General features: G+C 40.8%; 1 protein-coding gene across 1 annotated transcript; it reads right to left on the reverse strand.

The window, feature by feature from the left end:
- Nucleotides 1–3,422: 3,422 nt before the first annotated feature.
- Nucleotides 3,423–12,542, reverse strand: LOC133241012 (tripartite motif-containing protein 64-like). The gene is made up of 6 exons (XM_061406006.1): nucleotides 12,132–12,542; nucleotides 11,541–11,636; nucleotides 10,385–10,628; nucleotides 9,416–9,425; nucleotides 8,003–8,100; nucleotides 3,423–4,078 (listed from the first exon to the last, which is right to left on the reverse strand). The coding sequence occupies exons 1-6, from the start codon at nucleotides 12,540–12,542 to the stop codon at nucleotides 3,591–3,593; spliced, it is 1,347 nt and encodes a 448-aa protein (XP_061261990.1). The 3' UTR covers nucleotides 3,423–3,590.
- Nucleotides 12,543–12,804: the final 262 nt, after the last annotated feature.

The raw sequence follows: 12,804 nt of genomic DNA on the forward strand, positions 1-12,804 counted from the left end.
CTGGACACATAATTTCTTGGAATATTTCTTTGGGAACATCCATTGTCTTGGAATATCGAACACTTGAATCATGTTCCCTGAAGTGAACCACTTTCTCCTCAGACTCCTATTTCTCCTTGAAATCTTGAATGTATTTCAGCTTAATGTTCTCTGAGAACTACTTGTTTTTCTCAGACAGGACGATTGTCAGGCCCTGATACTCAGTTCGGGGTGTTTGGGGAAGTATTAGGGCCATAAGTTCTTTAAAAAATGGGTAAGCTTTCAGGGGCTTCTTCGGTAAATTAGAAGACTGTGTGTGTGTGTGTGTGTGAGTGTGCACATGTGTTTTATTTTTGTGAGGAATTTCAAATATTCCTTAGTTTCCAGGAATAATTCTTAAAGTGCACAGTTTGCTCATGTTATAAAGGTTTCTAACCATTCCATTATACACATTTCTCCAGAAGTGTCTTACAAGTAACTTTTCCCCAGTCAATCAGGGACAGAGGTATTTTGAATGTGTGGCCATCACTGAGCAGGGGACTATTCTACATGTCTTCCAGTAATTTTACAAGATCTTCCTTGGACACTGGAAACTCCATTTCTAGAATTTGGGGCCACTACCAGGTGCCAGTGATGTAATCACCACCCCAAGAGCATGAACATCCTCACACTAAAAGTATGGCAGGTTAATTCTTACTTGAAGTTCTGTAGTGTGTGGGATGCAATGATTCTGCAGAGCAAGGGAAGGAAAATTCCTTTCCTTGTATTTGCTAAATGAGAAAATCACACCACCTTTGTTATATATCAATTTTATAATCTAAGTTGACCCTTAAAAATAAAATGAAAATTGTTGCAAATCCTGAATTGAAATTTATGTTTGGCTTTCAAATGCAAGATCTGTACTCTTCAAAATTCCCTTATCTCTTCAGCACATTTTCCACCCAGTTTTACAGGGCTTATCCTAAATGGAACATAACAAAAAAATGAGTTATTCAATCAAGAGAGTTAGAATCAGAGATGTAATCCAGGAAAGTGAAGTAAAAAGGTGAAAATGAAAAGAGAAGTGGCTGAAAGTAAAGGCCTTGGATTCTGTACCGCAGAGAATGGCCTTCTGTGAATTGAAGGACCAAGGGTCCAAGAGAAGATTAGGAGATAAAACGAGATAAACAGAGAAGCTGGTTTGAGATCTGTCAAAAAGAGACTGATTGTGTCGGGGAAATCTCGAAATCAACATTATAAAACAAGCATATGTAGTAGATATTATTAACCACAAAATAATAGAATTTCCTTAAGCTGTGAATCTGCAGCTCAGTTTCCTCTCTACTCTTGACTTTATCCCTAGTACTTTATGTCTGTTATGTTGACTATCTTTTGGAAAATTTTGTCAATGAAGGAAAAATATTTTGTCTATTAAGTTCAGTTAAGTCACTCAGTAATGTCTGACTCTTTGCAACCCCATGAACCCCAGCTGCCAGGCCTCTCTGTCCATCACCACCTGCCAGAGTCCACCCAAACCCATGTCCATTGAGTCAGTGATGCCATCCAACCATCTAATCCTCTGTCGTCCCCTTCTCCACCTGCCCTCAATCTTTCCCAGCATCAGGATCTTTTTAAATGACTCAGCTCTTCGTATCAGGTGGCCAAAACATTGGAGTTTCAGTTTCAACATCAGTCCTTCCAATGAACACCCAGGACTAATCTGCTTTAGGATGGACTGGTTGGATCTCCTTGCAATCCAAGGGACTCTCAAGAGTCTTCTCCAACACCACAGCTCAAAAGCATCAATTCTTCAGCTCTCAGCTTTTTTTTTTTTTTTTTTTATAGTCAACTCTCATATCCATACGTGACTACTGGAAAAACCAAAGCCTTGACTAGATGGACCTTTGTTGACAAACTAATGTCTCTGCTTTTCAATATGCTGTCTAGGTTGGTCATAACTTTCCTTCCAAGGAGTAAGTGTCTTTTAATTTCATGGCGGCAATCACCATTTACAATGATTTTGGAGCCCCCCAAAATAAAGTCAGCCACTGTTTCCACTGTTTCCCCCTCATTTTTGCCATGAAGTAATGGGAATGGATGCCATGATCTTAATTTTCTGAATGTTGAGTTTTAAGCCAACTTTTTCATTCTCCTCTTTCACTTTCATCAAGAGGCTCTTTAGTTCTTCTTCACTTTCTGCCAAAGGGTGGTATCATCTGCATATCTGAGTTTATTGACTTTTCTCCCGGCAATCTTGATTCCAGCTTGTGCTTCCTCCAGCCCAGCGTTTCTCATGATGTACTCTGTATAGAAGATACATAAGCAAGGTCATAATATATAGCCTTGGTGTACTCCTTTTCCTATTTGGAACCAGTCTGTTGTTCAATGCCCAGTTCTAACTGTTGCTTCCTGACCTGCATACAGGTTTCTCAAGAGGCAGGTCAGATGGTTTGATATTCCCATCTCTTTCAGAATTTTCCACAGTTTATTGTGATCCACACAGTCAAAGTCTTTGGCATAGTCAACAAAGCAGAAATACATGTTTTTGTGGAACTCTGTTGCTTTTCTGATGATCCAGCGGATGTTGGCAATTTGATCTCTGGTTCCTCTGCCTTTTCTAATACCAGCTTGAAAATCTGGAATTTCACACTTCACATATTGCTGAAGCCTGGCTTGGAGAACTATGAGCATTACTTTAACAGTGTGTGAAATGAGTGCAATTGTGCAGTAGTTTGAGCATTCTTTGGCATTGCCTTTCTTTGGGGTTGGAATGAAAGCTGACCTTTTCCTGTCCTGTGGCAGGAGTTTTCCAAATTTGCTGACGTATTGAGTATAGCACTTTCACGGCATCATCTTTTAGGATTTGAAATAGCTCAACTGGAATTCCATCACCTCCACTAGCTTTGTTCATAGTGATAGTTCCGAAGGCCCACTTGACTTCACATTCCAGGATATCTGGCTCTAGGTGAGTGATCACACCATCATGATTTTCTGGGGCTTTTGTCTATATGAATTATTTAATTCATGTGTTTCTTCACTGACTGACCTAACAGTTCTATATGTTCTGTTCTGAGTACTGCACAGAGAGTGGGAATGTAACAATAATATGAAATAAGATGAGAACTATCTGAACTGTCACAGGAATTTCCCTCAAGTAGTAAAAATATTTACTAACTTGAGAAAAGTTTGCTGAAGAGTCTGATGAGATGGTATATGCTGAGAGTGAGTAAATGGTACTGGGCATTGGTTCCTTTTGGAGGTCACGCACATGTCCCACAATGAGATAGTCCTGGTTTTATAATTTTGTATAGTTCTAAAAACCATTGATTATGTAGTTTAAAAGTAGTGATCTTTATCGTATATAAATGTAGTTTAAAATAATCCTTATTTTAAAAAGAAAAGCAATTGACTATATTCTATGAAATACTCCATAATAAATGTTTATTAAAATTTAATGAACAGATTTATGCATACAACACGTTTATGCCATTTTATAAACATACACTCACTATGTTACATTAAATAACAATGTGCTGCTGGACACAGTCAGGTATCCTGTGGCCTCCCATGAAGTGAAGGGCAGCAATATCCCCAGAAAAGAAGCCCCAATAATGGTCCAAAAAATGGACAATTCATGGAGATTTAAGGCAAAGGAAAGGTATCATAGGGGAGGAGAAGGCAGAAGGAAGGAAACTATATATGAGGGAACTTCTGCAAACATCATAGAAGCTCACAGTTCCATTGTCATAATCCAAAAACACGCCAATCTTACCCAGAGGCCTTTTCACAAACTGCACTATGGGTGGGGAGGTGGTGGACAGAATATACTGACTGTTCACCTTTGTAGAACACAGAAAAAATGCTTCTTCAGCACCAATACTGATACTGGAATCACTTGTGAAGATGCTTTTACAGACCCCCAGAACCCAGCTGGAAGACTGGGCCACGTCCAGCTCCCAGTAATGCCTCCCGGAGGTGAAGCCCCAAGCCTCCCAGGACACAACACACGACCCGCCCTGGGGCTGTCTGGACACGTCAGGGTGGTCATCCTCAAACAGCGCACTTGCATCATTGAGGATTGTATGGTGAACGATTGTTGTCAGACTCAGAACATTATCCACTGCAGAAAGAGTAAAAACTGTGTTAGCCAGTCGAATTTCCATGTCTCTGAGAGGCAGAGGCTTTCTACACAATAAGCTTTTTAATTTTCCTTCTCCAAGGAAATCAAAACAAAGACAGCAAAGGGAGTTAGAGTGACTCTTCTCTGAAGAATAAAAGTTATTACTATCTCTGTGGCATACAGAAGTACATCAACTCAAAGAGAAAATTAAAAAAAGACATATATCATGAACTGGGTGAAGTCTGACTTAGGTCAGTCTCTTCATAGTTTACTTTAGGATTCACCTAAAAGCATTGATTCTTATATTAGAAAACTTTTCTTGTGTCCTTTGTACTTAATACTATGGAAACTGCAGATGGCACTTTGTTATCACGTGGACACTTATGGGGGTATTATCTGTACCTATTACATTTTCACAGGTCAAAAGAATTGATAGAAATCCATCTGTGAATAATTTGGAAGCTTCAAAAAAGATATTCTAACTGACAGTGTTCATGCATCCCTTGCCTTAAAGTTGTTGTAGGATTGAGAGCATTATAATTCTTCTGCCAAAGCCCATTTCAATTTTTCTGTCATTTATTCCTAATTTTACAAATAATAAATCTTCTTTGTACAATGTGTAATAAATGTAGCTATAATGAAGTGAAAGTGTTATCCTTCAGTCCTGTTTTACTCTTTGCGACCACGTGGACTGTGTGTAGCCCGCCAGGCTCCTCTTTCCAAGGAATTGTCCAGGCAAGAATACTGGAGTGGATTTCCGTTCCTTTCTCCAGGGATCTTCCCGACCCAGGGCTCGAACCTGGGTCTCCTGCATCGCAGGCAGACTTTTATCATCTGAGCCACCAGGAAAGCCCATACAGCAAATTAAAAGCAGCAATGACGGATTTAAGCTCAAGAGTGAAATAAACTGAGTAAACAACATATTGATGGTCACTCACAGAACCAAATATTCAGTCTCTATAATCACAGTAACAACCAGGTTGCTCTGCCTTTGCTCATCCTATGTCATATATATATATATATATATATATGTGTGTGTGTGTGTGTGTGTGTGTGTGTGTGTGTGTGTGTATGTATCTGGTTTTGCATTTTCAGGAAATTACAGGTGGCAAACATCAGACTTGGTGTTTATAATCTGACTATAGAGGCAACAAAAGAGTCTGAAATGCAGTACTTGGATGCAGTCTCAGAAACCACAGAATCATCTGTTCATTTCCAAGGCAAGCCTTTCAATATCAAAGAATTCCAACTCTATGCCTCAACCAGTAATGCTGCAGAAAATGAAGTTGAACAGTTCTAGGAAGATCTACAAGACCTTCTAGAACTAACACCCCAAAAAGATGTCATTTTCATTATAGGGGACTGGAATAAAAAAATAGGAAGTCAAGGAATACCTGGAGTAACAGGCAAATTTGGCCTTGGAGTACAGAATGAAGCAGGGCAAAGGCTAATAGAGTTTTGCCAAGAGAACGCACTGGTCATAGCAAACACCCTCTTCTAACAACGTGTGAGAAGATTCTATACATGGATCACCAGATGGTCAATATCAAAATCAGATTGATTATATTCTTTGCAGCCAATAATGAAGAAGCTTTATACAGTCAGTAAAAACAAGACCGAGAGCTGAGTATGGCGCAGACCATGAAATCCTTATTGCCAAATTCAGACTTAAATTGAAGAAAGTAGGGAAAACCATGAGACCATTCAGGTATGACCTAAATCAAATCCCTTGTGACTATGCAGTGGAAGTGAGAAATAGATTCAGGGGATTATATCTGATATACAGAATGCTGAAGAACTAAGGACAGAGGTTCATGACACTGTACAGGAGGCAGTGATCAAGACCATCCCCAAGAAAAAGAAAAGCAAAAAGGTATATTGTTGTCTGAGGAGGCTTTATAAATAACGGTGAAAAGACGAGTACATAAAGGAAAAGGAGAAAAGGAGAAATATGCCCATTTGAGTGTAGAGTTCCAAGGAATACCAAGGAGAGATAAGAAAGCCTTCCTCAGTGATCAATGCAAAGAAATAGAGGAAAACAATAGAATGGAAAAGGCTAGAGATCTCTTCAAGAAAATTAGAGATACCAAGGGAACATTTCAGGCAAAAATGGGCACAATAAAGGACAGAAATGGTATGAACCTAACAGAAGCAGAAGATAATAAGAAGAGGAGGCAAGAATACACAAAAGAACTCTACAAAAAAGATGTTCATGACCCAAATAACCATGATGGTGTGATCACTCACCTAGAGCCAGACATCATGGAATGCAAAGTCAAGTGGGCCTTAGGAAGCATCACTACGAACAAAGAAAGTTAGTGGAGGTGATGGACTTCATTTGAGCTATTTGATCCTAAAAGATGATGCTGTGAAAGTGCTTCACTCTATATGTCAACAAATTTGGAAAACTCAGCAGTAGTCACAGGACTGGAAAAGGTCAGTTTTCATTCCAATCCCTTAGAAAGGCAATGCCAAAGAATGCTCAAACTACTGCACTACTGCACTCATCTCACACACGAGTAAAGTAATGCTCAAAATTCTCCAACCCAGGCTTCAACGGTACTTGAACCCTGAACTTCCAGATGTTCAAGCTGCATTTAGAAAAGCCAGAGGAACCAGAGATCAAATTACCAACATCTGCTGGATCATCAGAAAAAAAAAAGAGAGTCCCAGAAAAACATCTATTTCTGCTTCATTGAATACACAAAGCCTTTGAATGTGTGGATCACAACAAACTGTGGAAAATTCTAAAGAGATGGGAATACAAGACCACCTGTCTCCTGAGAAATCTGCATACAGGTCAAGAAGCAACAGTTAGAACTGGACATGGAACAACAGACTGTTTCCAAATCGAGAAAGGCATAAGTCAAGGCTGTATATTATCACCCTGCTTATCTAACTTAAATTCAGAGTACGTCATGAGAAATGCTTGACTGGATGAAGCCCAAGCTGGAATAATGACTGTTGGGAGAAATATAAATAATCTCAGATATGCAGATGATACCACCCTTATGGCAGAAAGTGAAGAAGAACTAAAGAGCCTCTTCATGAAAGTGAAGGAAGAGGGTCAAAAAGTTGGGTTAAAACTCAACGTTCAGAAAACTAAGATCATGGCATCTGGTCCCATGACTTCATGGGAAATAGATGGGGAAACAACAAAAAAGTGATAGACTATTGGGGGGGTGCAGTCCAAAGTCACTGCCAGTGGTGACTGCAGCCATGGAATTAAAAGATGCTTGCTCCTTGGAAGAAAATTTATGACCAACCTAGACAGCATTTTAACAAGCAGAGACATTACTTTGCTAACAAAGATCCATCTAGTCAAAGCTATGGTTTTTCCAGTAGTCATGTATGGGTGTGAGACTTGGACTACAAAGAAATGTGAGCAGGGAAGAATTGATGCTTTTGAACTATGGTGTTGGAGAAGACTGTTGAGAGTCTCTTTGACATCAAGGAGATCCAGCCAGTCCATCCTAGAGGAATCGGTCCTGAATATTCACTGGAAGGACTGATGCTAATGCTGAAACTCCAATACTTTGGCACCTGATGTGATGAACTCACTCATTTGAAAAGTCCCTGATGCTGGGAAATACTGAAGGCCGGAGGAGAAGGGAACGACAGAGGATGAGATGGTTGGGTGGCATCCCTGGTTCAGTGGACATGAGTTTGAGTAAACTCCAGGAGTTGGTGATGGACGGGGAAGCCTGGCATGCTGCAGTCCATGGGATCGCAAAGAGTCAGACAAGACTGAGCAACTGACCTGAACTGATAGAGTTAGTAAAGGTGTTAGCAACTTCAGGAATTTATGCACCACCTTCGTAACCAAAAAAGAAAAAAAAAGAAATAAAAGGAAAATAAAAGAAAGGTTGTTCCCAAGAAGCTCTAATGAAATGTAGTCCTGATCACCAAAAGACTGACTCTTACCTCTGAAGTTGTTCAGCATGTGTAGGAATCCAGAGACAGGCCAGGAAGGGAGCTCTGGGTTCACGGGCTGAGGCTTCTGTATCTGTGCCAGATGAGTCCTGTACAAAGGACATCGATTCCATGTCAAGACCAATGGCTAATCACATGAGCATTGCAAAACAGCAGACTTTACCACAGGATCCCATATGTTCTCAGGATTCTCCTACTTTTAGTGATTTGCATATATAATATATTCTACTCATTTGAGAATATAAAAATGTTGCCATATATTTTACTAAATAGAAATTACATCAAATTTCATTTTCCCCATTTTTCTCAGACAATATTCCAAATTTGCACTCACTAAACTTCTTTCCCTACCTCAATTCCATAGATTCAAAGATCCTGGGTATTTTACAGAGAGCAAAAAATTCAGGCTAAGCCTGTGAGACTTCACTCACAAAGCAGTCATCGAGGATGCATTCTGTGTCTAAACAGAAGTGCTCACTGACCAGACATGTTTACTCTTGTCAGTCCAGCAAAGTGACTCAGGTCCAACCTGGCTGTCCTGGTCCTGAATGTCTCACTTAGCAGTGGGCAGCAGAAAGGCGCTCCGTGTGAGGTCCTGCCTGCAGGGCGCTTGCTGTGATGGAACAGGCTGAGTCACTTCTACTCAGTATTAACAAAATCACAGTCTCTTGTCATGGTAGGGAATATGCCTCTTTCATGCCTTTTTCGCCTTTCAATTCACTAGGATAGGTTCTTCCTCTGTGATGTCTTAGAAAAATCCCTCACTAAGTTTTATTGTGGTCAAGCTGGAGAGAATGGGTCGAGTAGGTGGAACAAAGCCCAGAATGTCAGCAGGTTTTCAGATATATTTGATTTCAGTCAAATGACAAGGAAATGACTGAGACCAAGGGTCAGAAACCCATGAAATTCTTTTGAAATAAAATAGAAAATGGCCAAAAAGACAATGTTGGTAATCCATATGCTAGGGTTCTGTACTTGTGGATTCACACATGGATTCAATCTGTACATTCTGGGCTATGTATTTGCTTATCTATTCCTTTATTTTATAATAGGATCAGAGCTACTATTCTAATTATATTTCATATACAGTACGTACCAGTCAATCCCAAATTCCCAGTGTAAACTTCCTTCCCCTTTGCTTTTGTTCTGAGTGGAAAAAATTCACAAAACATTCCAGAAACTTCCAAAAATGTAAAAATTGAAAATGCCACATACCAGGGAATGACTTATGTAGCATTTACTTTATACTGTATATGTTGTAAAGTTGTCTAGAGATGACAAAGTGTACAGGAGCATGTGTATTAGTTATCTGCGAATAACATGGTATTATGTATAAAGGATCCTGTCCTGGGATTCAGATAAGGGGGAGGACCTGAAATCAATCCCCAGGTCCCAAGCAAGAACTGTGGGTCCACTTCATCAAAAAGACAAAAATGTTTCAGAAATCAAAAGTCATTAGTGTATACTCACGTTTCCAGCACATTTTCCAAGCCCTGCAAAGGAAAAAAAAAATCATGTTAATCATTAGAGTTTTGTCTGTTTCCATCTCCTTTTCCTATTCTTGTTTCATAATAAGACAGTTTTCTAAATGTCTTCTACGTAACACTCAGAAGCAATCTTCATAACAGACCCTAACCTAAGACATGATGGGCTTCCTCAGGTCTCATTAAGGAAGCAAAGGGGGCAGGAAGGGTCTGCACAATGCTGCAGCAACATCTAGGTTTCCAGTGTCACTCACTGCCCACTGCTGTCTTCAGGAAGCGATCTCACCATTTATGGTAACAATTAAAGTAAAGCAGACAATTGCATAAAAAGAACCATTGGTTGCATTAAAATTGATACCAGTTCTAAATATCTTGTCTGTATGACAGTAAGAACCTCAGTGTCTTCAGGAAGAGTGGATAACAGAGAGTGCAAGAAGATGCAACCAGTCCATTCTGAACGAGATCGGCCCTGGGATTTCTTTGGAAGGAATGGTGCTAAAGCTGAAACTCCAGTACTTTGGCCACCTCATGTGAAAAGTTGACTCATTGGAAAAGACTCTGATGCTGGGAGGGATTGGGGACAGGAGGAGAAGGGGACGACAGAGGATGAGATGGCTGGATGACATCACTGACTGGATGGACGTGGGTCTCAGTGAACTCCGGGAGGTGGTGATGGACAGGGAGGCTTGGCGTGCTGTGATTCATGGAGTCGCAAAGATTTGGACACGACTGAGCGACTGATCTGATCTGATAGTAAGATTTACTCCAAGAAAATTAACTTTCCCCTGGTCACAGAATCTTGCTGGTTGTGTAATCATCTGTCTGGATAGGTAATATTTCAGTGTCACAGCACTCGTCTAGAAGAGTGTTTCTCTTTCTGAGGATGGACCCTCCTTTCTCACCTGGAGCAGCTCCATGTCCGGCTTGTGGCACATCTCAGTCAGCTCTTTGTACATTTCTTTCAGACTTTCTCTGTACTGAGACATTCTGAACACACTCTCCTTGAGTTCTTCACAAATCTCTTTGGCTTCTCGCTCCAGGGCCTCCAGATGCAGTTGCTCCTCCTCCCGGAGCAACAGAAGCATCCTCTGATATTCAAGCTTGATCATCACCTTCCTTAAGGCCACATAGTCCTGCAGAGATAGTGGATCCAAAGCATTACATATGTTCACATTCAAAAGAAAACTCCAAATATTATTTCCTTAGTGTCATCAAGGAAGTTCCTGACAAACTGCCACATGCATTCAAAGAGTCTTGAATATTTTCAGGTCCTTATTGCCCATGCTTTCTCTGAATTCCTAATCTCTTTGCCTGTTTAAATCAAGTCATCTGAGGGACCCCAGGCTGTCTCCCAAGGAAGATTCTTCCGGGATCTTACTCCATCAGTTATTTCCTCTCCGACCTGAGTCTTGTTTTTCTCTTGTTCCTTTCTCTGATTCTTCTAAATATTCTTTCATGAAGTAAACCTCATTTTGAATATAAGTATTTTCTTTTTTTCTGCATGCTTGACTCTCTTCAGTCATACACAACTCTTTGTGACCTTGTGGACTATAGCTCACCAGGCTCCTCTGTCCATGGGATTCTCCAGGCAGGAATACTGGAGTGGGCTGCTATTTCCTCCTCCAGGGCATCTTCCCAACCCAGGGATGTAATCCAGGTCTGTTGTGGCGCCCACACTGCAGGCAGATTCTTTACCCCTGAGCCATCAGTTTTCCTCTAGGTACGACTCTCTTCCTCTCTTCTCCTTCACAGTCACAGATAGTGCAATGCATCTTATACCCCATGTCTGAAAAGGCTTTTTCCAATCTTCAAAATCTGGCCTTGGAATACATTTCATGCCTTGGTCTTCGAATATACTAGCATTCTTTGAACTAGCATATATTAGCCTGTTCTCATTGCAATTACTGATCAGTCATTTGAAACCACTCCTCCAGGGAAGAGACCAGTAGCCTTTCACAGGAACTTACATTGATGTAAAAAAAAAAAATCTAAGGTAAAATTATATCAATATTTATACAAATAAACAGGAACATTTTTATTCTTACCTCAAAGGACTGAGTTGTGTTAGCTTCCTGATTCAGACTAATTTGGATTTCTTCTCTCATTTTCCATAAAGAGCTCATTCTCTTCAGGAGTTTTTCCTGAAAAATACCCACAGGATTTAGTGACACAGAAGATGACACTGTAAATTTAATCCCCTTATTCATGAGAAAAGGCATTTATTAGTTACACAGAAAACTTGACTTAGGAGGCTGTTGTCAGACTTTTCCACATTAATTTGATGCCAATATTTGAATATCAAGGAATAGAACTGTATACTAGAGAATTGGGGGGACTTTACAGATAATGGAATCCATGTCCCATGATACTGAGACTCAGACTCTAATAGCCCGAGTAAGAAAGCCTCAAGCTCCCATCAAAATCCTGTGTCCCTGGTCCCACCCGCCCCGGGATGCTGCATTTCCACACGTGTGGACAATTGAGCAACAACACTGAGAGGACACATTATATGTGAGGATCCACATTCAGAAATCCCACCTCCACTATCTCCATCCCCAGCAACATCATAGCATCTTCATTTTCCTCTCTGACTTAGGAGCCTCTGGATCCCAAACTGCTCAAGAGGCATCACCTACCTGGGATTCCTCAGCAGCCCTGTGTATTGGACTGTGGCTGTGAGCTGCGTGCTCGGGGTGCTCAGAGCAGGGCCCACAGAGCAGGGTCTGGTCAGCCTCACAGAAAAGGCCTTTGGCTTCCTGGTGTGTCACACAGATCTGCTCCTCAGAGCTGTGGTCGTGGTCAGCTTTGGCCTGTCTGGCAAGGGAAGCCAGCCTCTTGAGGGCAATGTTGGTTTTGAAATCAGGCCTCTCTGATATTCCCCTGCACTCCGGGCACCTCCTTGGAGTCTGGCCTTCTTCCCAGCAAAGGCTCAGACAGGGACGGCAGAAGCTGTGCCCACAGTCTGTGGTGATGGGGTCCAGGAAGCAGTTCATGCAGATGGAGCAGGTGAGTTCACTCTGGAAGACCTGCAGTGTGTCTGAATCCATGTTTCTGAAAATTAAAAAAAGAAATAAGACAGGGTAAGAGAAAAAGTCTTTCTTCTGCCCTCATCAGGAAAAATAAATCCTTTGGACAAAGTCCTGTCTTGAACTCTAATTTCCCTATTTGCTTACCTCCCCAGAACAAACCTAGAAATGGTGACTGTATACACCTTGGATTTGAACTATTATACAAAAGATGAAATACAGTAAGAGTCCTTGGCAACTTTTTGGTTTCAAATAAATCAGGATTTCAATCATACTAAAATTA

This window comes from Bos javanicus, chromosome 29 (assembly GCF_032452875.1).
Source record: "Bos javanicus breed banteng chromosome 29, ARS-OSU_banteng_1.0, whole genome shotgun sequence".
Lineage (NCBI taxonomy): Eukaryota > Metazoa > Chordata > Mammalia > Artiodactyla > Bovidae > Bos > Bos javanicus.